Source organism: Pungitius pungitius, chromosome 2 (assembly GCF_949316345.1).
Source record: "Pungitius pungitius chromosome 2, fPunPun2.1, whole genome shotgun sequence".
Lineage (NCBI taxonomy): Eukaryota > Metazoa > Chordata > Actinopteri > Perciformes > Gasterosteidae > Pungitius > Pungitius pungitius.
In genome coordinates this window covers 4,152,462-4,172,865 of record NC_084901.1, presented here as the reverse complement: position 1 = coordinate 4,172,865, position 20,404 = coordinate 4,152,462, and the positions used below count along the sequence as shown (strand labels likewise).

Below are 20,404 nucleotides of genomic sequence, written 5' to 3'. Positions count from 1 at the left end.
TGATGTGTGTATCCAACACACACACACAATCAGTGTGGGGGTAGGAGTGAAAGCTGTGGGCAGACTGGTATTGATTGACTTTTTTTTATTTTATTCAGTGAGTAACATCGCCCACCTAAAGTGTTAACAGGCACAAGGAGCCCCCGGACTCACCGAGCTGGATTTTATAGCGGTGGGGTCAGAGGTTAGACGTAGTTTTAGGTGACCTTCATGTCACAAGTCCAAATCCCATGGCGTGGAAATGGTCTTTGTGCTCTTGAAATGTGTACCGGCGATGAAGGTTTGCAAATGCCTCCTCGTGGAAAAAATGCAGCCTGTCTACCCTCAAGGGTTCTTGTGAAAATTAGTTTAATATTGTCACAGATCTTACAGGTAGAAATTACATTACAAAAGGATTTACATGCCTAGTTTGTGCTGCTAGATGTAGCAAATGCACATGTCAATTTAAATGACAAAACCATGTTACCCACTAACCCCCCCCCCCCCCCCTCCACCAGTATCGACACTTTTTGAAAGTCTTGATGTAAACCGTATGTCATGATTCAAATTATATCAAACAAAACAATGCTTTTCGAAAAAGAAAATACATCATTATACTTTAACACTGAACCTCAACCATAATAAATGTCTTCTGACACAACAACAGTATCATTAGTTTACATTAAAAGAAAAATGCACTGTGGGACAAAGACTGCAACACTTTTGTTTATCTCTATCCTGGGCAGAAAACATTTGGAATGTGTTGTTAATATTTGAAGCAGATTTGTTAATAGAGAATGAATTTTTTTCTGTGGTCTTTAAAACAGAAAGACGCCTCAGTCGTTTTGAGGTATAGGGGTCAGAATCAACGGGACTCCATCCGTGTTTTCTGAACAAAAGAATGGATACAGTTTCTCTGTAAAGGTGCAGCCAGTGAAAGAATATATGCGTGATTTAGTATTTGCATCAAAGAAAGAAACCACTCTTTCATTGTAGTCCACAAAGATGCCCACCTTCCGTAGCTTTTCTTTCCATTTTAATTCAGAAAAGTGTGAGGTAAATACCATATATATTCCTTGATTAAGCCCAATGATCCAAACACCAGTTTCCATAAACATATCCTCTCCTCTATCTATAGACTCTCCGACCACTCCAACATTCCACTCAGTATGTCCTTCCACTTGCACCTCGTAGTAAAACTTCCCTGCTGTGAACCCCTCCTTAGCCAAAACACATTGAAACCTTCTGAATCTCTTTGGATTGAAGCGAAGTTTCTGCTTTGTGCCTCCGCTCACCACTTGTTTTCCGTCCTGACTCACGACAAGTGAACAATTTGCCGTGTCGGGATCGAAAGTCAAATTGACTGCGTGTTCTCTCATTCTCTTCATTCTCTTCATTTTGTTCTCAGGAAGCTCCTCCGTTATTTGGTCAAGTCTCCGCTTCACCTGAGTCACGGTGCCTCTCACCGCCTGGAAGGACGGATCGCTGTGAGCCCAGATGTCGGCTCGGTCGGCGGGGTGGGCATCCGGAGGAGGCCACGTGGTCAGGAAGCTCTGGAGAACATGATGGTGATCCTTAGACTGCGACAGCTGCTCCAGCTGTTCGCCTCTGCTCTCGAGGTCGGCGACCTCCATCCTCAGTTGTCCGATAAGGTCTTCGGCCTTCTGCTTTGTCTTCCTGTGATGCTCCTCAATCTCGGAGACCAGCTCGGCCCGGTTGCTCTGGAGGGAGCGGATCAAGTCTTGGAAGACCCGCTCGCTGGCTTCTTTCTCCTCTTCGGCTGCCGTCTGGCCGACGCCGATGGACTTTTTGGATCTCGGCTATCTTCTCGTACCGCGACTGCGTCATCTTTTGGATATTTGACTGGGTCTCGTCTAGTTTCGCCACCGTTGCATGGTATTCTTCGTCGAGCGAGACCACCTTGTGGCTCTCGTGATCGGCCGTGAGACACGAGGCGCAGACGAAGGCCCGGTCGGTCCTGCAGTACAGCTCTGTGACCCTGCTGTGAGTCTTGCACACTCTGTCGTCCAGATTCTTCACGGGGTCCAGTATCGTGTGGCCCTTGAGGCCAGCAACTCTCCGATGTGGCTGGAGGTGAGCTTCACAGAAGGACGCCAGACACGTCAGACAGGACTTTGCGGCGTTCGCCCTCATCTCGGAGCAGATGTCACAGAGGACGTCCGCCGTTCCAGGAAGTCGCGGTTCTGGAGTCGAGGCTTCGACTTGAAGTAAAGCCTTAAACTCAGCAGCTAACTCGGACAGGAACGTGTTGACTTGGAGCTCGGGCTTCTGGGGGAAACTCCTTTTGCATAATGGACACTGGCATATGTCGCTCCCGTCCCAATACGTGTGGATGCATGCACTGCAGAAGTTGTGTCCGCACGGCGTCGAGACCGGCTCGGTGAGCACCTCCAGGCAGACGGAGCACAGGAACTTGTCCTCTGACCGCAGACAGCTGGCAGTGGCCATATCTGGACAAGAAGTAGAACAAATGCAATTTACACCTCAAACAATTCAAGGCAATAGGCGGAATCAACTTTGGAAGCTGTGAATATCACGTGTGACGCACAAAAACCAAGAAATTTAAAACAGTTTGAAGTTTAATGTATTTCTTACCTGTAAAGGAGCGACTTTCCAAAGCAAACGAGACTGTAAAAAATTGTCTGACTCAATTTGTTTCGTTTCAGCATGCGGAAGGTGATAAGGACGCCTCCCCTGGTTTGGAACTGCTCAGTTCCTGTTAAAAAATTAACTCTTTGGCTTCCATTCTTATGAGTGATAGTGGGCACTGTGTAAATGAAGATGTACTCACCATCAGTTTCAAGCATCACCCCTAAATTATATATATTCATGTCCAACGAGTCACAGATCATTCCAGATTACTTTAATGATTCGTTTAGTAACTTTTGTATTGACATTACTGTAACCAAATAAATTAATAATCTAAGCAAAAATTTGAAGTAAATTAGCTCTTGATTGAGATCTGAAAGGGTTTATATTTTGAAATTCTAGATAATAATGACTTGATATTCTCTGCCATCACACCCAAGTGCAGCCACCTACTTTTTTGTAACCTTCAAGTTTCTGAATTCAATGTAGTGTAGGCCTTCTGTCATTTTGAAATTATACATTCTTTATATATATTTAACAGTATGTATTCACCATAGTCAAAAAAGTTTGAATGTTATTGTTTGAATTATTATCATGTGTCATCCATTCATTTAGTTACATTTATTGATACTGGAACTCTTAGTCATTTTCTTCCTTAATGCCTAAAAAGAAACTCCTACTAAAGCTAAAGTGAATGTTATTTCTTTGCAGGCACTTGATCCTGCAGCAAATTAGAATTATGGACTAATGATGTCGGATAAATCAGATAAATCAGGAAGATGTCTAATAAGTGTATGCAGCAAGATGCATGGCTTATCATGCCAACTGTTTGAGATGTCATCTGTTTCCTGCCCATCTGTTGTTGTCTCTCCGACATTCTGTTTCATCTGCTTGAATGGTGCTGTAAAACATCCGCAGCTTCTCCCACCCCTTACCTGTGAAGCTCTTTGAGGAGGCCAGTCTGTATTATGGCTTCCAGGTGAGTCTGACCACCAGAGGTCAGGCCCCACAAGCAGAAGCTGATTGGCTCAAACTTTTCTTCTGTGCTTTCACGGGGTAATAAACCTCTGCTTCAAAAAAAACACTAGTGATTTTGTTTCAAAGGAAAAATCCACAGGATACATCCTATTATTATATTATCTTATATTAGTATCCTATTATATGGTCATATTTGTCAGCTCTTTAGAAAAGACATTTTTATTTTCTTGCATTCAAACTAATTTTCATCCTCTTTTTGCCCCCCAAAAAGTGAGAAAGGCACAAATCAAAGCCATCAGATGTGACATTAAACAAGTGTTTGTAAAACACTTGAGAAGCAACAGTGCAAATCCTTTTTTAAACACACCCTCTTCTTCTCTTTGGTACATTCACACATGGACACACCAATGCACGTTATGTTTGTAACCGGTTTGTATTTTACACGCATGCTTAGCCGTGGAAGTAAGAGGCATACGGCAAGGAGTCTATTTGTTGGAGAGGAAGTCTTGATGTGAAGACTTTGGATTTGAGTATAAAAATGAGTTACTTTATTTTGAAGAAGTTGGGCTTTTATTTCATGAGCTTACAATCTGGAGTGACCATTCTAATGAGTTTGGCGTCCTAATTTCTCCTTTCTTATCACAAAACTTCTACTTCCGAGAAGAAGAACAACAGGTCTAGACAACCATACGATGTATAATATATTTCAAAGTTCAAATGTAAAATCAACATCTTTACATTTTTAATGACAGAAGTCTTTGTTTATTCAAGTCCAAAGGAGCTTTACGTTTTTAGTTATATATGAACCAACCTTCCAGAAATACTTGCACTGAATCAATTCACTGTAATCTGTGCACTCACTCGATTTTATCTTTGATAAAATTCCCCAGTGGATATGTGGTTACAGTGTAACCAAGGTTATGCTATTCAAGGCACGGTGGTATTCAGCTCGGGGGTGAATGTACTACATTGTGGCGACATAGCGACCCTTTCCACAGGTTAACACTGTGCTGCATTAAAGGGCAGTCGGAAATAGGAATCTCCAAAACAAGATATCTTTAAGCTATAGCTAATATAGATGAATACATAAATGTATTTGTGTGTATATGTCGATTGTGTGTCTACTTGTCCGGGGTTGTTTGTTTCCTTCTGGTATATTATTTCAAAGTGTAAAAAAGAGAAAAGTACAGCAAGGCTATTTAACTTTCAATAATACGAGCGGTCCCTGAAGGCATCACCCAACACCAACCTGCTGTTGTCCATGCTCGACTGGACAAAACGCCCCCCCCCCCCCCCTCTCTCTGCGATTTAGACGGGAAAAAACCACGCGACGAGGTAGTTTTTCCACAGACATTGCTCAGGTGAGTACGTTCTCGACGAAGAGCGAGTCGCCAGCGTTAGTTTGGTCGACGACTAGGTTACATTTTATCCAACTTTGTACCGCGCATCAACGACGCAGGTGTCGCGGTCTTTTATCGCCCGAGGATGCACGAGCCTCACCCCGTCCTGCGAAAAAAAAAAAAAAGGTGTCACATAAAGTCATTTCTCAACCATTCATGGGCCACCTGCGGAAGCGGTGCATCGTAGAAGGCGCCTTCGCAGCGGGTGACGTTATCCGACGGGACCAGTGAACGCGTCTGGAAGGCAGCGGTCGTTTGTAAAGCGCTGGTTTGGGCGCTGGGAAATTGCTGTAACTTGCATGCTTTTCTGATCCCATTGATGCGGAATTCTTAACGTGCTGCCAAAAGATCACATTTTAACTTCCATTGACATGTGAAAAGTTAAAACAAATGTGTGAGTCGCCTAATACTCTATAGAACAAGGTGCAAACTGGCAACAAGAAATAATCCAATGCTAATTTGCTCTAATAAAATGGGAAATAGATATGTTTAGACATCTTTACAGAAAGCTAAAAGGCCTGGAGTATATTAGATTATCATCAGACTGGATTCTTTTTATTATTGTGACATGGCCATTTCCTTTGTTGCCATTAATTCAAAGACCTGCTGTTGATCATTTTCATAGGTCCAAGTACCTCCCTCCCCGGGGCTTTTTTTAATTTTTATTTACAGAACTCAGACGGTGCTCAACTCCCCCATCGATTCAGAGGTTTATGGTCTGTTGATGCATAATTTAAAGATGTGATTCATGGATGCACCACGAGGAGATGGGATTCTGAACCCGGGTGCTGAACACTTCAATGAGTGAGATGTGTTCCGCTAGTTTCTCAAAGCAATCGCAGTTAACTTAAATTGTTCGTTCAGACTACTGTCTGAACGAAGTGACATTTGATTGATTTTGTTTGGGATTCGCACTTAATCTGTTTTGCTCTTTTTTTCCTGCTTAGCGCCTTAATGTTTCCGGTATCGGAAATTGAGGTCAATCAGGAAAGTGACGTATCGCGTGGTGCATTTTGTCTATTTTCCATTTTTGTTCCTCTCGCATTGACCCCCGACGATCTGCACTTTTCAGAATTGAACTCGGCGAAGGAGGATGACGGCGGTCTATAAAGACGACCAGGAGGACTGGCTGACTGTGTGCCTCAAGTACCTGCTCTTCGTTTTCAACTTTCTCTTCTGGGTAACTTAAGAGTTACAAATGTGCTTAGTACTTCCATCTTCATGTATTTACCTCCTGCTTACTGGCGCCGTGGCATCTCGGCCTCCCTTTTGGCTCACATTGCCTCAATGTTGCTTTTTTCAATACTGCAGACAAAGAGGAATCAGGGGAAAGAATCCATTCAGAAACAGAGAGAGGATTAAGGAGAGCTCCGACTCTTAAAAAGGCTGAGCTATGGACTTGGCCCAAAGTGAGTCATAGATCATTGAGGGCTTGTCAGTGTATGGGGATGGGGGGGGGCGCAGAGTGTCAGACTGCCTCTCTGGCACCACGGTTTATGATGCCGCAATTTGCTTCTGAAAGCGAACGCTCTCCCAGCTGCTGTGCAGAGTGTCCGGGGGGGAAAGAACCCTTTAAAAACAACGTCTACGAGTAGTGTACACAACATTCATCTTGCTTTGGACACAGATTGATGCGTGATGCACACTAGATTTGGATTTTAAACCGGAGTCGGATTAAGCCTTTAAAACCGAAGCCCCCGGGGTGGAAACGAGTGGTCGTGTGTTTTTGTGAGTTCGTTGATCTTGCTTTTGCCGGAAATGGAGCGGGAGGATGGAGGGCAGAGACTCGCTGCGGCATTTCCTCCGGAAAGCAGATCCCCTGGACGCCACCCTGGCAACCCCGCTATCCACGGTTGTTTGTGAGGAAGTGGTCATTATGCCCCCCCCCCCCCCCCCTTCCTCCCCCCCCCGACCTGATTCTATTCTCCACGCCACAGCTCACTGTTATTCTTTCAATTTCCTCTTTTTTTTTAACTCCCCTTGTCACTCATTCACTGTTTTTTCATGTTGCTGCACGTTGTCACTCCTCAAATAGCAATCACTCACTTCCTGCCCTGTAAAAACCCATTATTTCTATTGCTTTCACAATATATCCTCATGTCCGAGTCATCAGAACGGTGAAGTATCTCTCTATCTTTTCAATTTACTGCCTACCATTCTAATGCATACCTTCTCTCTCTCTCTCTCTCTCTCTCTCTCTCTCTCCATTCTCTTCCAGGTGGGTGGAGCAGCTGTTCTGGGTGTAGGGATCTGGACGCTGGTGGAGAAGAGCGACTACTTGAGCCTGCTGGCCTCCAGCACCTTCGTCGTCTCGGCCTACATCCTCATCCTGGCCGGAGGCCTGGTGGTGGTCACGGGCTTCTTGGGCTGCTGCGCTGTCATCCGGGAGCAGAGAAGCTGTCTGTCCACGGTGAGATAGGGGGACCCAAAAGTGTGTGTGTGTGTGTGTGTGGAAAGGTTAAATGAAATGTAAGGCCCCGATTGCAGATAATAGTTACTTTTAATATTCCCTCGGGAAGGCAGCTGCACTGTAACTTAACTGCGGTTTGGTTTGCTCATCACGCAAATAAAATGCAATCCAACTAGGCCATAATGGCAACTCCATGCCACAGATCTCCTCCACTTACTGTACCACTGGAAGCTGAGAAAATGGCCTTACAGGTCCCTTACTGTCCTCATTATTTCACCGAGACAGGGCGCTGCAGCAGCACTATAAATAGGGATTTCTATCTACCTGTCGGCGGATGGCGCAGCAGGAGAGTCGAGGTGGGCTCGCAGCATCCGGGATCCGTTTTTTTCGGTCGGATTCCAACCGCGTCGACGCGCTATTTACGGGTGATGGCAGCATTCAACGCTCTCGGCAAGAGACCTGCCAGGGTTTTTTTTTGTTTGTCAATCACGCTACTCTTGTGTTCGTTTTCTTTCCCCCGAGGGAAACGCAGAATAAAATGCACAAACTAAAGTGTTTTGAAGGGTTAATTGTGATGCTTCGTCCTCCCCGTCTGCGGCGCCGTCTGCGGGTCAGCGGCGGACTGTTCTGATTTGTCGTCTCTCCTCCTCCCCCCCCCCCCCCCCCCCACAGTATTTCTTCTGCCTGCTGCTGATCTTCTTGATCGAACTGGTGGCTGGCGTGCTGGCTTACGTTTACTACCAGAGGGTAAGTAGGGAAATGCCACCGTGTCCTCTTGTCCTGGCTAACGGAACGCAGCGTGCCGTCAGGCCCCCCCCATGAGGATGTTTTCGCCGAGATAGTGTTTGACTAAATCCCCAGGTTTTTATGTTTCAGATCGCGACGGCCCCTCCGGGTGTGTTCTCGAACGCTCGTAAAAATAAGAGACAAAAACAAACCTTCTTTCCTTCTTTCGCAGTTAACTTATCTCAGGTTAACAATACTACGTGGCTTCCCATGAATCACCGTGGATTCTCCCAGTAGGAAAAAGGGTTTGCCAGTCGCCTAGTTATCACACTTTGTACTTTGTCTGGATTCCAGCAGCTTGATAAAAAAGCGAAAATGCCATGTTTTTGTCTCGAGGACGTCGATGACGAGGAGTCTCTGGGGAACCTAGAGTAGGACTTCTTTGCTTCTTACGTCTCCTGTTTGTGTGCATGGACGCACACACACAGACACACATCCACACATCACAGGCTCTGTTTGAAGTCCATTTCCTGCACTGCGCTTTTGCAGCTGCCACCGAGGCGCGGTGTCTTTGCTCCTGTACTTTTTTGCGTTATTTTCTTTTTAGGGGTTTTCTGTCTGTCCGGCCCATTGGTCTAAAGCAAATCTGTTTTAATTTATCTCGACATCATTAGAATGTTTTGTTCAAACGTGGGAACGTTGATCCGCCAGATTTTAGTTGATAAACTCCATGTGTGATATATTAAGCACCTGGTGGTTAAAAACACACATTTTGTTCTTTCCCATGCTCTCCCACCTTCTCTGGCTCACGCACTGGATGTCACCGTGTGTGTGTGTGTGTGTTTGTGTGTGTCTCTCCCTTTGTTGCTCTTTCCCAGCTGAGTGAGGAGCTGAAACAGAATCTAAACCAGACTATGGCCGATAACTACGCCCAGCCGGGGAGGGAGGCCATCACACTGGCTGTGGATAGACTGCAACAAGACGTATGTTTTTTTTAAATTAATTTTTTTGGTTCACATAAGATATGAGATATATATATATATATATATATATATACAAGATATCATATATATCTTACACCTTTCTTTAGATCCCCCCCGATCAAGGACTCGAGTTCCCACAATGACTAGTGAAATGACAGGAGAGAGAATCGTCAAAGTTTATAAGATAATGACTCATTAGAAGAAATCCTTCCCCTGCAGTTCAAGTGCTGCGGCAGCAACAACTCCCGCGATTGGACGGCGAGCGCGTACGTTTCCTCCGAGCAGGCGGGGGGCCGGGTGGTGCCCGACAGCTGCTGCAAGACCATCACCCCTCGCTGCGGCAGGAGAGACCACCCCTCCAACATCTACAAAGTGGAGGTCAGTGGAAGCGTCCACGGGCGCCCCGCGGCGGCTTCATCTGGGGGGGGGGGCGGGGGGGGGCCCGAAGGGGCGATTTCTCACGCGGCGCCCTCTGACTCCGCAGGGCGGCTGCATCACTAAGCTGGAGCAGTTTCTGGCCGACCACCTGCTGGTCATTGGCTCCGTGGGGATAGGCGTGGCTTGTCTGCAGGTAAGGTGGTAGGTGGAGAAGCGGAGGCCCTGTTGTTGTTTTTTTTGGAGTATCTCATTCCCCTTTTGTCAAAGAAATCCCACACCCATCTGGTTTTTATCTTTCCAACAAAAACACATAGACGGTCAAGAATCTCTAAATTTCTGTTAATCTTCCTCGGGTCTCTGTCATCATCATATTTTCACTCTCATCCTCTGTTATTCGATTCGTCCCAGCCGGAGATGGACCTAAAGCTTTTAAGAGACACAATGAGGAACATGTTGGCGGGGGGGGGGGGCATTGATTCTTTCTAGTCGTATCTGTATGACATGTCTACTTATCGCGCTTGATATAAAACAAGAGCCCATGAGCGCCGTGCCGTTGCCTCACTCATCTGTCCCATTGGTGAAATGTACAGTACGTCCCTGTGTTTGTGTGTCTTTTGTGTGCGTGTGGTGTCGCTCTAGCTGGCCGGGGCAGTCTTGACGGCCTGCTTTATTTATCTGCTCTATAAAGAAGAGGAGGAGGAGGAGGACTGATTTAGCGCTAGAGCGCCGGTGTGGTTTAATCAACTGGAGGGACAAGGTCGGAAAAGGCGGTCGTGGAAACCCGATACCTGGCTGCACGCTTGTCCTCGTGCGGCGGCCCCGCGCTGTGATGAATGCGAAATCCGTCGACTGCACGCGCACTAAATGGACGTGTTTATGCTCCTGCATGGTCTCTTTCTCAGGGTGACGCATGCTGCCGGCTGGCTTTGGCTGTATTTTGCACATTGCGGCTCTGTATGTGGCGATTATGGGCTGTTGGGGCTGATAAATGTGGGATAAACGTATGAGAGGCTTAATTCATCAAACATAACCGCTCATGATGTTTCTGGCAAAAGTAGTCTTCATTATCAACATTTTTACAGAAGTGCATTATTGTATAAAGTACCATTTTTAAATCATTCCAATTTATTGTTCTATTCAAAGGTTATCTTACCTACTACCTACCTACCTACTAAGATCTTATGTTTTTTATTCTGTTAGAGTAATAATTGCTAAAATATAAATATATATACGTGTTATGAATAATTATTCAAACACGTATATATGAATAATGTTTCATATCCCCTTTGTTCTGAAATCCAGCTCAAACCCCCTCATGTTATTCGTTCTCTGAGCCCAAATATATTGTTACCTCATATCCATTGCTTGATGGAGAAGTATAATTAAAAACCTGAAACCCCCCTGAAGCGGGACGGCGCTGAGTGGACGGCTAATGCCCGACTCGCTCGATGAGGCTTCCTCGCGGGGCTTTTAGAGGCTCGAGGGTTGAATCTGGCCTCTCGGCAGAGTTCATCCATCAAGCCCAGTGGCCACTACCAGTGGTCAATATGTATTCCTCCTCTACATCGGGACCTGCTCCGTGATTGTTTTTTGGTATAAATATGGGACTTTTTGTCGCGTACAACAATATCATACAGCTGGTTTAGTAATCAGGTTGCTTGATTACAAAATGATGTCTTAAGGCAAATTATTGGATACCTTTTAAAATGTCCCATTATGTTGCTTGAAGGGATCATCAGTCTAGTCCCACATGTCTTCATGTGCAGTAGTTTTGCTTTGTGCATTCACCAGCACTTTCTTTTGTATCTGTTTGTGCAAGCCTGGGCGCACGCATCACCATGGTAACCAGCTCTACCGGCAGTCACTACACCCCCCCCCCTTCCACCCTGTCACCTTTAACCCCTCACTGTCCTCACTACCTGTAGCACACCGGCCTCCCCGCAGTCTCTTTTTTGACTCGACGCCTCCTGTTTTCAGGTCTGTGGGATGGTGTTCACCAGCTGCTTGTACCGCAGGATCAAAATGGAACCTTACTGAGCACACACACGCGCGTCACACCAGGCCCCACGACGCGCCATCATTCGACTGGCAGATGGAACGGTGACCCGCTGACGCTCGGACCGGCCCGATCGAAGCCAAGCGCACAGACGCGTTCCCGGGTCACTTCGCCCCGCAGTCCCAAGCTAATTGTGGCCTTTTACCAACTGAGCTGATATTCATGTTACAAAGTACTTCATTCCTGGGCTCATGCATTTCTTATACGAGACTGTAATCTAAGAACGCATGCGGCGTTGCCTTGGCTTAGATGCATGTTTTAGTTAGAGCGGTACAAAATAAATGGACATGCATACATACATACACATACTCAAAATGCCTTCTACTCGGCTGAACCAACAATGATGCGGATTGATTTGTCATCTTTTCACTGTGCAGAGATTTATATGTATATTCCAGTTCTTGAGTAAGTTGAGCAGTGACACTGTTCTCAATTTCTGTTCATATATTTTGTTAACACAACGTGCCTCGTTATGTATAAATTGCGTGCCTGAAATCTTAAAGGGAGCTGACGATGCTGTGATAAACAACAGCAAATGTAGATTATAATCTTTGTATTCGCAGGTGTGTGTTTACTCCTGATAATAGAAACACTGAATATTAAGGGCCATGGTAGTTATGAATAAGAAGTGCATGGCTTCAAACATGAAGACAGTTTAATAAGCGAATGAGAAGATTGGTTTGCTAGATGCTTGAATGTATGTCTCCACCTAGTGGTTGGCACTGGTAGTATTTAAGATGTACACAATTTCTGACCAAGCCTAAGACTTTTTAATTGCATTAAAAACAGCTCTTAACGCTTAATGCGTGGTACTTAAGTTAATTATACATACACATTGCATTAACAAACATCACTTGGATGGATTTAAGAGTTTCATCCTTCCCTAGAGACACTCAGCTGTCAGGACTCTGGTTTCACTGACATATTGATTGTTGCCGCTGTCTGTTTGATTCATTATAAAGTAACAGTAATATGCCGTCTGCATATAGGTGTTCATAAGATTCGGCTCTACAATTAGACCGTGTGTCACTTCTCCATGTACCCAGGTGTGGGAAGGCCCTGTCATTCTCACCATAAACCACTAGAGGGAGACAGAGACTCTCCATATAAGCGGCAATAGAGGCAGGTAAACGTTTTGTTTAAGCTTGGAACCAAGCAGGCCAGTCGGGTCCCATCCGAACCTCCGCAGTGGCTCCTCCTTTTGTCAGTCAGTCTCGCAGTGAGAGCCAAGTTGGTCCACGCTAAAAGCCATTAAATTTCCTTTTAGTTAATTTTTGCAGTTGGTATTTGGACCCTTTGCATTCAGTGCGTGCATAGCGGCGCGCACACAACGAGCAGTGCGAATGTCCTGCGGTAATACCGTAATGTAAGCCTTGAGTGGGGTCTCGGGTCGATCGGTTACGTTACATTAGCATGTAACGTGTGTGTGGGCTCCAGTAGAGAACATTGTGTAAGCAATTGTATCGTGTGGGGTCTCCCGCAATTCTGCAAAAACATGGGAGGCCTCCCACTTTAAACCACATTCATTTGTTCCGCAGTGCCAGGGAAGTTGTGTGGTTTCAGAGTCTTGTCAGGGCAAAGTCTCCTTATATTAAACACCGTTTAATGTCTGTGCGTTATTAGTGCTCCATACTGTCGCCTTTTTCCTCTTTCCGCTTCCCCATCGCTCACGAGACACTGTCGCTTCGGAGCAATTTGTCATTGTTTCCCATTTAGGGAGGAAGCGCAGAAAGTTTTATGAGAGTTTGGATGTTCTCCAACAGATTGTCTGTCTCCAGCGAGCCCATAGAGTCTGTCAGAGCCTCTTTGTCTCCATCAGCCTGAGGAGGATGGCTCTCATTTCCTGCAGATGTCACACACACACTGTGATGCAAAAAAAAAAAAGGACCGATACTGATGAGATTGAACACACACACACACACACACACACACACACACACACCTCGGGTGGGTTGCACACATTGGCATGCGGTTTTCACCCTTCGCCAAGAAGAGACCCAGGAGGGAGAACTAGGAGCAGCTGGAGACTCACCGCTGCCATGTGCCCGAGGCCTCAAAAGGACGCCCTCGCCCCCTCAGTCCTCGTCACACCGGATAGCTGCAGCGGGGGGGCGATATTAAAGAAATATGGGCGGTAGCGTCGGAAAAGGCCGGGGTTGAAAAGTCACTAATCTGCTGACTGCGATCGCTAGGTGTGGCGTACGATAGAAGGAGCAACCACACCATGTGCTCATGCACATCGCCACATGCGGAAATGAATGTACGCGTCGACGCGTGCTTACCGAGCGCACAAGTTCCCGGCTTTCCGTGTCGGTTTTGCTCGTTGAGCCCTCGTAAAAAGCTTTTTTTTTTTTTTTTTTCTGGCATGACCCAGCTATTTGCTCAGTCAGTCAGTGCACCGGTGTTCAACACGTGTGGAGATACAAATAGTGTGTGCTCTCGGCAACAATGGACGTGTGGGAAAGGATTACTTGAGAACGCCGTGTGCCGAATGCGACGAGCCTCGAGTTGCACACGTCTGGGGGCCGAAAAAAAAAAAAAAAAGCTCCTATGTGTGTGGGTGCGCCAGTGTCTGAGCACCGGATCTGTGCCCCGAGGCCACGAGAAAACAATAGATTTTATTTGTAAAGCACTTTACATTTGAAACAAATCCCATAGTGCTACAGTTAAGATCATAAAAACATCATAAAAAACGTCAATATAAAACATAATGCATAAAAGCTCAATTTTAAACTGATAAGTTCTACTGAAAAGATATGTTTTTAATTCTAATTACAAACGGACGTGGCTGAGGTTGGGTTGAATGTCAGTTTGCATTTGGGCTTATTAATAGAGATCTAGAGAGGTACTTTGAATAAATAAAGTGGGCTTAATTATGTGTGCACAAACTCCAAACCGTTTTCTTTAAACCGCTCACCATCTAGTGGCTCCAACAGAGGAACCAAATGTCTGGACCCATCCTTCAGTTTCCATTGTGACGTTTTGGTTCTTCGTCAGAATCTGGGCTCCAAACTTGGTACTCTGCATCACCTCGACGGGGATCTGCATCCGGCCTGCAGCGCACTGCAGAGGCTTTTGGCCCTGAATGTGTTTGACAGATTCCTACAGGGATCAAAGGTGTGGAGGAGGAGAAGATGGCGTGTGCAAATATGTTCAAGGCTTTGGAGCCTGAAGACGAGTCAACTCGAATAGAAAACCTGCTTGTCCTACCTGGGTTAAAAAATAAATAAATGGAAGCCTGTGACATTTCGGTTTTAGTGTTGCTTCTAACATACAACAAGTCACGTGTGATTTATCTTCCTCCTTTGAGTGTATTTGCAAGGGCAATGTGATTTATTTTTTCACAACAAATCAGTCTTCATTAGTTATTTGTTTTGCCTACTCGTGCCGCTGCAGGGGCTTCAGGATAAGTGCGAGTCCTAAATCAGCGCCTCGCAACCTGGAGGTCGAGCCGTAGGAGGCCACAAGGTCAACACGAGCTGTGAAATGATTCACTGAACTGCTTTTCTAACTTCTTTTCTTCTGAATTGATGAATCATTTTATATCAGATAAAAATGTAATGGCGGCGACTTGTAAACAATAATGCAATCTGTACCAATACAAATAATGCAATAAGTAGACAAAGCTTCATTCGACCAAAAACCTCCCATGAACTCAGCCTTGGGCTTCAGATCGAATGTCCCACCGTGTCCATATGTTCCGCTAAAGGAAGGACATAGCAGCTTTGGTTTTATGGTTTCTACTGACAGCTAACCACTTTTTTTTTTAGCTATGACCGCATCCCCCAGACCCTTAATGTCCCCGCCCCCCCCCCCACCCTCCACCCCCCAGTCCCCCCGCAGTTGTGAAAGCTGTGGTTTCTGATCCGTGTGTGTGTGTGTGTGTGTGTCTCACTCGGTGTGTAGGAGTTCCTTTTGTCCATGGGAGACTGAGTTTAGAGGGAAACAAACCTTTTAGAAAGTGTTTCAAAAGCCTATTTGCCTGATGATGATGATGATGATGACGACGAGGGTGTCGATTGATACCAAACAGATGGTAGGCCGCGCATGGTCACTGGGCCACGGCGCAGGTACGCCGCGGGGGCGACAAGAGAGCGACGAGGCGCCAGTGAAGTGTTTGCGTAAAGCGCCCCCCCCCGTTTTATTGTCGCCACGTGACTGGGCCTTGCCCCCCCACCCCCCCGCCACTCCGATCGGACGCCGCGGCCCGCTTCCATGCGGCGGATGGCCTGCTTCGAAAGTGTCTCGTGGAGTTTAACGCGGCTCCTTCGGCGTCCACTGATGGTGTCGCTACGCTGTAATTCACGCGGGCTGTTTCTGTTTTTTAAGAGCGCGGGTTGTGAGTCTGTAAACTTTTACGGGCTGGCTGCAGTCCGTCTCCGCGCCCCGGATTGATCTGTCATTTAGAATGTGCAAAGATAAACTCGGCTTTATAGTTTTTTGTGTTTCTCTTTTAAAATAAAGCCCTTTAAAAAAAAAAGGAGAAAAAGGACCGGTTTGCAAAAATACAATTTTAATGAGAAAAAGGTTGTATATTCGTATAACTCGCAGGGCCATGCGGATCTTTTTTTACCTCCACATGACAATATCTGCCCAACCGGCCAAAGGAAAACCGGAGGAGTTGGTAAATAGATTATCCCGTCAACCTGTGTTTGTTTACGCTCCCCGAAAGATGAATAAGCGGTACGCGATATTTCGGCAGGCGGAAGAGTTATTCATCATCGGGCCCAAAACGACGGTGGGAAACGTGGCAGCGTGAGAGTGCGTCTCGCCTTTCTCCCCCCGAGGGTCGATAGCGCGGAGGAGCGACCTTGACCTGCCGCTGGCGGCGTGAGGGCGGAGGCCCCGGGACGGATAAGGAGGCTCCGTAATCAGTGAAACGGGCTCTCGAGTGCATTTTCGGAGGGAAGTAAACACTTCAACGCGGGGCCTTCGAGGCTCGAGATGCTGGCAACAGAGACGGATGGTTAATGTGTCCGAGGAGAGCAGAAGGAGGATTGGACTTTTGGAAATGCATCACATTTTATGGAGAGCTTTCGACCAAGTGACTCATTTTGGGTTTGGCGTTTTCTGCGTGTCTGGAGGCGAGAATCCTGCTGAGTGCTGAGCTTTATCGCCTTTTTAGAAGTTTACTTTTCCAACTTTTTTTTCCCCTCTTTGTTCGCTAACAAGATTTTTGTAATAAATGATGTTGCACCACTGGCTAATTGAAACGTCCATGTCCGAAAATCCCCCGTCCTGACGTCTCTCCTTGTTTAAAAATACTTTTGACATGTAATATCTTGGCCTATTACCAACCCCCCCACCCCCCTCCAAAACACAGAAATACAGCTTGTTGTAAAATTCCTTCTGACAATTTGTCTTCATCAACTTCTCCCGGCATCTGTCATCGTTCGTGTCGGCCATCATCGCCCCCAAAGTATCCTATGTTCGAGTCTTAAAATACCTTCTAGTGAATTGTGAAGTATATAAAGCATGCATTTGGATTTCTTCCTGCCTGGTGTCCGAAAAAAAGAGGAAAGTTCTGACAGTTTCACGGCAGCGGTGCAAACGAGGTCTTCGTCTACCGCCCCTTTAACCGTAACTCAAGCTTTTCCGAAGCTGCGCGGCGTTGCAGTGGACGGGGGTTCCGGTGGGAGCGCGAACCCGTTGGTTCACACGGCTCTCCGAGCGTCCCCGCCTTTCGTTTGGTTTCTCTCAGAGGACGGAAAGGTGCCGGCCGGGCCTCGAGGCGTGCAAAAAAAAAAGCTCTTTGCGTCTGGATATCCCTTTTCAACACTTCTTGCGAGGAGGAAAAAATGTCTCAATAAATCAGGCTTCATGAGTGGTGCGATGCCGCTGTGGAACATCTGTAAATATGCTAATTAGAGGCTCAAGTCATTTATTAAATGTGATCGGTTCTGGTTTAACGATTTTCACTATTCTGATTGTTCAGAATCTGTGATTTAAAGGATTTTTTTATCCCCCCGAAAGAATCCAGAGCATCCCATTTTCGAGAAGCTCGAAAAATGACTGTTGGACTAAAAACCTTTTGTTGACTAATAGGAGGTGCCGTCTCTACCCTCCACCCTTCGGTCCTGAGCCTTCTGAGCTCCCACCTGTGCAGTTTGGCATGAGAAAAAAAAAAAAGACGAGTGGGCTCACCTTTGATCCCGAGCGGTTCATTCTTGCAGATATGAGTGATATCTGGAAAATCTTTACTTTCCCCCGAAACAGCCTTATTTGCCTCGCAGGTGATGATGTCATCCTGGTATTGAGTTCATTAACAGACCCGCAACTAATTGTTCAAAACACCCCTTTTTAAATCTGCTCTGTACACACTCTGTCGTGACAGTGCCTTTGGAAATAAAATATTTATTTTGCCCCCCCCCCCCCCCCCCCTCTCAGGTGATTTGAATTGTAAGCTTCACAAGGGAAAAATTAAACAACTTTATCCTTGGTGGTCTGACCTTGGAGTGTGGTTTTGGTGTTTAGACGTTCCAGAGCAGACGTAAGCTGTTTTTTTTTTTTTGTTTTTTTTCTGTGTGGCCCGGGAAAGTTTCACCAAAAGCTCTTGACCGCGAGTGTGTGACCGGGGTCTGTGTGTGAGGTGTGTGTGTGTGTGTGTGTGTGTGTGTGTGTGTGTGTGTGTGGGGGGGGGGTCTGTACCGACACATTGGACACTCACTTCTTACTCCGGCAGAACAGGATCCATGCAGCACATGGCGTGGCAGCCCGGACCGTTTCTGACAAACACATGCCGCACATTGCTCCTGGCGCCTTCCTTACTTTCATTTATCATACATTTCCGTGTGTGTGTGTGTGTGTGTGTGTGTGTGTCCTGGTTTAACTTTGCTTTGGTGAAAGCGACGGCCACATTCTGGAAATCAGGGTGAAGCGCTCCTTCTCGTCCACCAGATGGACTCTGTGATCCAAATGGCCGTTTTTTTATTTTATTTTCCCTTTTTCTTCCTGCTCCAGTCCAAGTGTTCGAACGTTCGAACTTGGACCGAGCGCCGATGGCCGGGACGACGGCGGCGCGCGCGTCGACGCCAAGAACCCGGCGAATCACGGCCTCCAGCAACCCTCCCTGAAACGACAGCGTTAAACGAAACATTGTGTCCCACGCGAGGGATTTAGCAACTCTTTGTTCCCTGTACTTATTTCTTATTGTTGCATTCGGGGTATTTATTGTGCTCATTTATGGTGCTCGGAGAATGTCTGTGTGGGGAATGAAAATAATGTTGTGGGTATGAATTAGTAATTATGTTTTTTTTTTTTTTTTTTTTTTTTTTTACACACAGGGAACAAACACAAAAACAGATGCAGGGGGCAAGTTCACATGGGCAGTAAAACAATCACCATGGAGACGGGGGATTTATTATTTTATTTTTTTTCGTGCGTGCGTTCACGTGTCCTTTTGTGCGGCTCGTGTGTGATGTCTTAGAAAAAGCTGACCCGACGTCTATCACAGAAGTGTCTCTCTCTCTCTCTCTCTGTGTGTGTGTGTGTGTGTGTGTGTGTGTGTGTGTGTGAGGACGAACATGCCTCCATTTGGCGAGCGAAAATCAACCGTGTCCGTCTCCGGCCAACTGGTGTTGTGTGATGGAAGAGGAGCACTGGCGGGGAGGGAAAACAGGGTAGGTGTTGGCGATCATTACACAAGCACAGAAATGGAGTCTGAAGGCAGAATTGTCTTGTCTGAATAGAAACAGCCTCGTGAAAGCCCCCCCCACCCCCCCCAGGAATGAATGACTTGATCTTGTTTTCAGATTTTTACAAATGCAGTAAATCTCTGCAGAGGTCTCTAAAAACCTCTTAATACATAAACCAGAACTATCCCCTCCTCAAAAAACAGAAACACCTATTGACACGCTTCCATTTGAGTTTGTGCCTCCTGAGACGAAAGAGTGTCACAGATTTCTGCCGCTGCTCATTATGCAATCGTAAGCTTTCCATAATTCCTCCAGTGCACCGTTTAATTAGAAACACATGGGCCTGACATCGCAGAGGAGTGCAGGGCTCCTAATGTCTGCGCAGCCTGCGCCATGAGTAATTGTTTCTCCCTCGTTATAGTGCAGAGCCATTTTTTAACCTGCTGACAGCCAGCGAGCAGCAGCAGGAGGAGGAGGAGGAGGAAGAGGAGGAGGAGGAGGAGAGATAAGAACTCAACCATATCTGAGTTGTTGTTGTTATTTATTCGGGCCACAGTTCAAGGTCAGGGAACGAGTGAGGAGAAGTGTGAAGCAGAGGTTATACGTCCTTTCCACACCCTCCCTCTTTTCTTCTTCTTCTTCTTCTCCGGGACCTTTCCTCTCGGCCCAGGAGTTGTTAAGAGGTGAGGTCCCAGGTGAGCTGGAGAGGTTGACATCATGACAGGACACCTCATCAAAGCCCCACCGAGGCTTTTTGGAGGCCTGCCCGGGCGAACCAACAACTGTTGTAGCTTCTCCTATAAACTACCCGGCAGAGCAAGAACTGTCCCTGATATCAGGATTGGGATCATCTAACGTGTGTGTGTGTGTGTGTGTGTGTGTGTGTCTGAACCATTTACCATTTTTCCATCACCTCTCAGTCCTTTCCTCTTCTTCTGAGATGGTTGATGTGTTGCTATGATAAGATAATCACTTTTTTAATTTTTTTTGCGAGACATGCAAAACACACACACACACACACACACACACACACACACTCAGTGCTGTACAATTCAAGCGCTCTCTCCAAACACAAAACTACACCGACTATGTTTGTAAATAGTTTATTCAGTGTAATTTTCTTTCTTTATCCATTTGTTGGGAGAATTTCCTTTCTGACTCTTTTTGCTCCAGCACTTAATCATGATGATCAGATGTCCGTTTTTTTTTCTCTTTTTTTCTTGCTGGCTCTGGTTGTATTTTTTATAATA

At 46.2% G+C, this 20,404-nt stretch overlaps 2 protein-coding genes across 3 annotated transcripts; one reads left to right on the top strand and one right to left on the bottom strand.

The window, feature by feature from the left end:
• Positions 1-342: 342 nt before the first annotated feature.
• On the bottom strand, positions 343-3,453 carry LOC119211115 (E3 ubiquitin-protein ligase TRIM38-like). The gene is given in 3 exon segments (XM_037461769.2): positions 343-1,787; positions 1,789-2,450; positions 2,596-3,453. Coding segments are annotated over 2 exon segments (1,632 nt in total). The 5' UTR covers positions 2,449-2,450; positions 2,596-3,453; the 3' UTR covers positions 343-815.
• A 1,366-nt stretch (positions 3,454-4,819) lies between these two features.
• tspan11 (tetraspanin 11) lies at positions 4,820-12,554 on the top strand. 2 transcript variants are annotated; one of them, XM_037461770.2, is made up of 9 exons: positions 4,820-4,928; positions 6,040-6,147; positions 7,186-7,377; positions 8,050-8,124; positions 8,982-9,086; positions 9,306-9,464; positions 9,571-9,657; positions 10,104-10,221; positions 11,442-12,554. In XM_037461770.2, exons 2-8 carry the CDS (start codon positions 6,061-6,063, stop codon positions 10,173-10,175), a joined length of 777 nt encoding a protein of 258 aa, XP_037317667.2. In that variant the 5' UTR covers positions 4,820-4,928; positions 6,040-6,060; the 3' UTR covers positions 10,176-10,221; positions 11,442-12,554. The 2 variants fall into 2 exon arrangements, with proteins under 2 accessions (XP_037317667.2, XP_037317669.2); XM_037461772.2 differs by lacking the exon at positions 10,104-10,221.
• The last annotated feature ends 7,850 nt before the right edge of the window (positions 12,555-20,404 follow it).

Bases quoted from the DNA above. Each gene is read 5' to 3' on its own strand.
- tspan11 (XM_037461770.2), top strand. From the start codon at position 6,061: ATGACGGCGGTCTATAAAGACGACCAGGAGGACTGGCTGACTGTGTGC. The intron at 6,148-7,185 runs GTAACTTAAGAG...ATTCTCTTCCAG, and splicing joins TTTTCAACTTTCTCTTCTGG to GTGGGTGGAGCAGCTGTTCT. The intron at 9,087-9,305 runs GTATGTTTTTTT...CTTCCCCTGCAG, and splicing joins TGGATAGACTGCAACAAGAC to TTCAAGTGCTGCGGCAGCAA.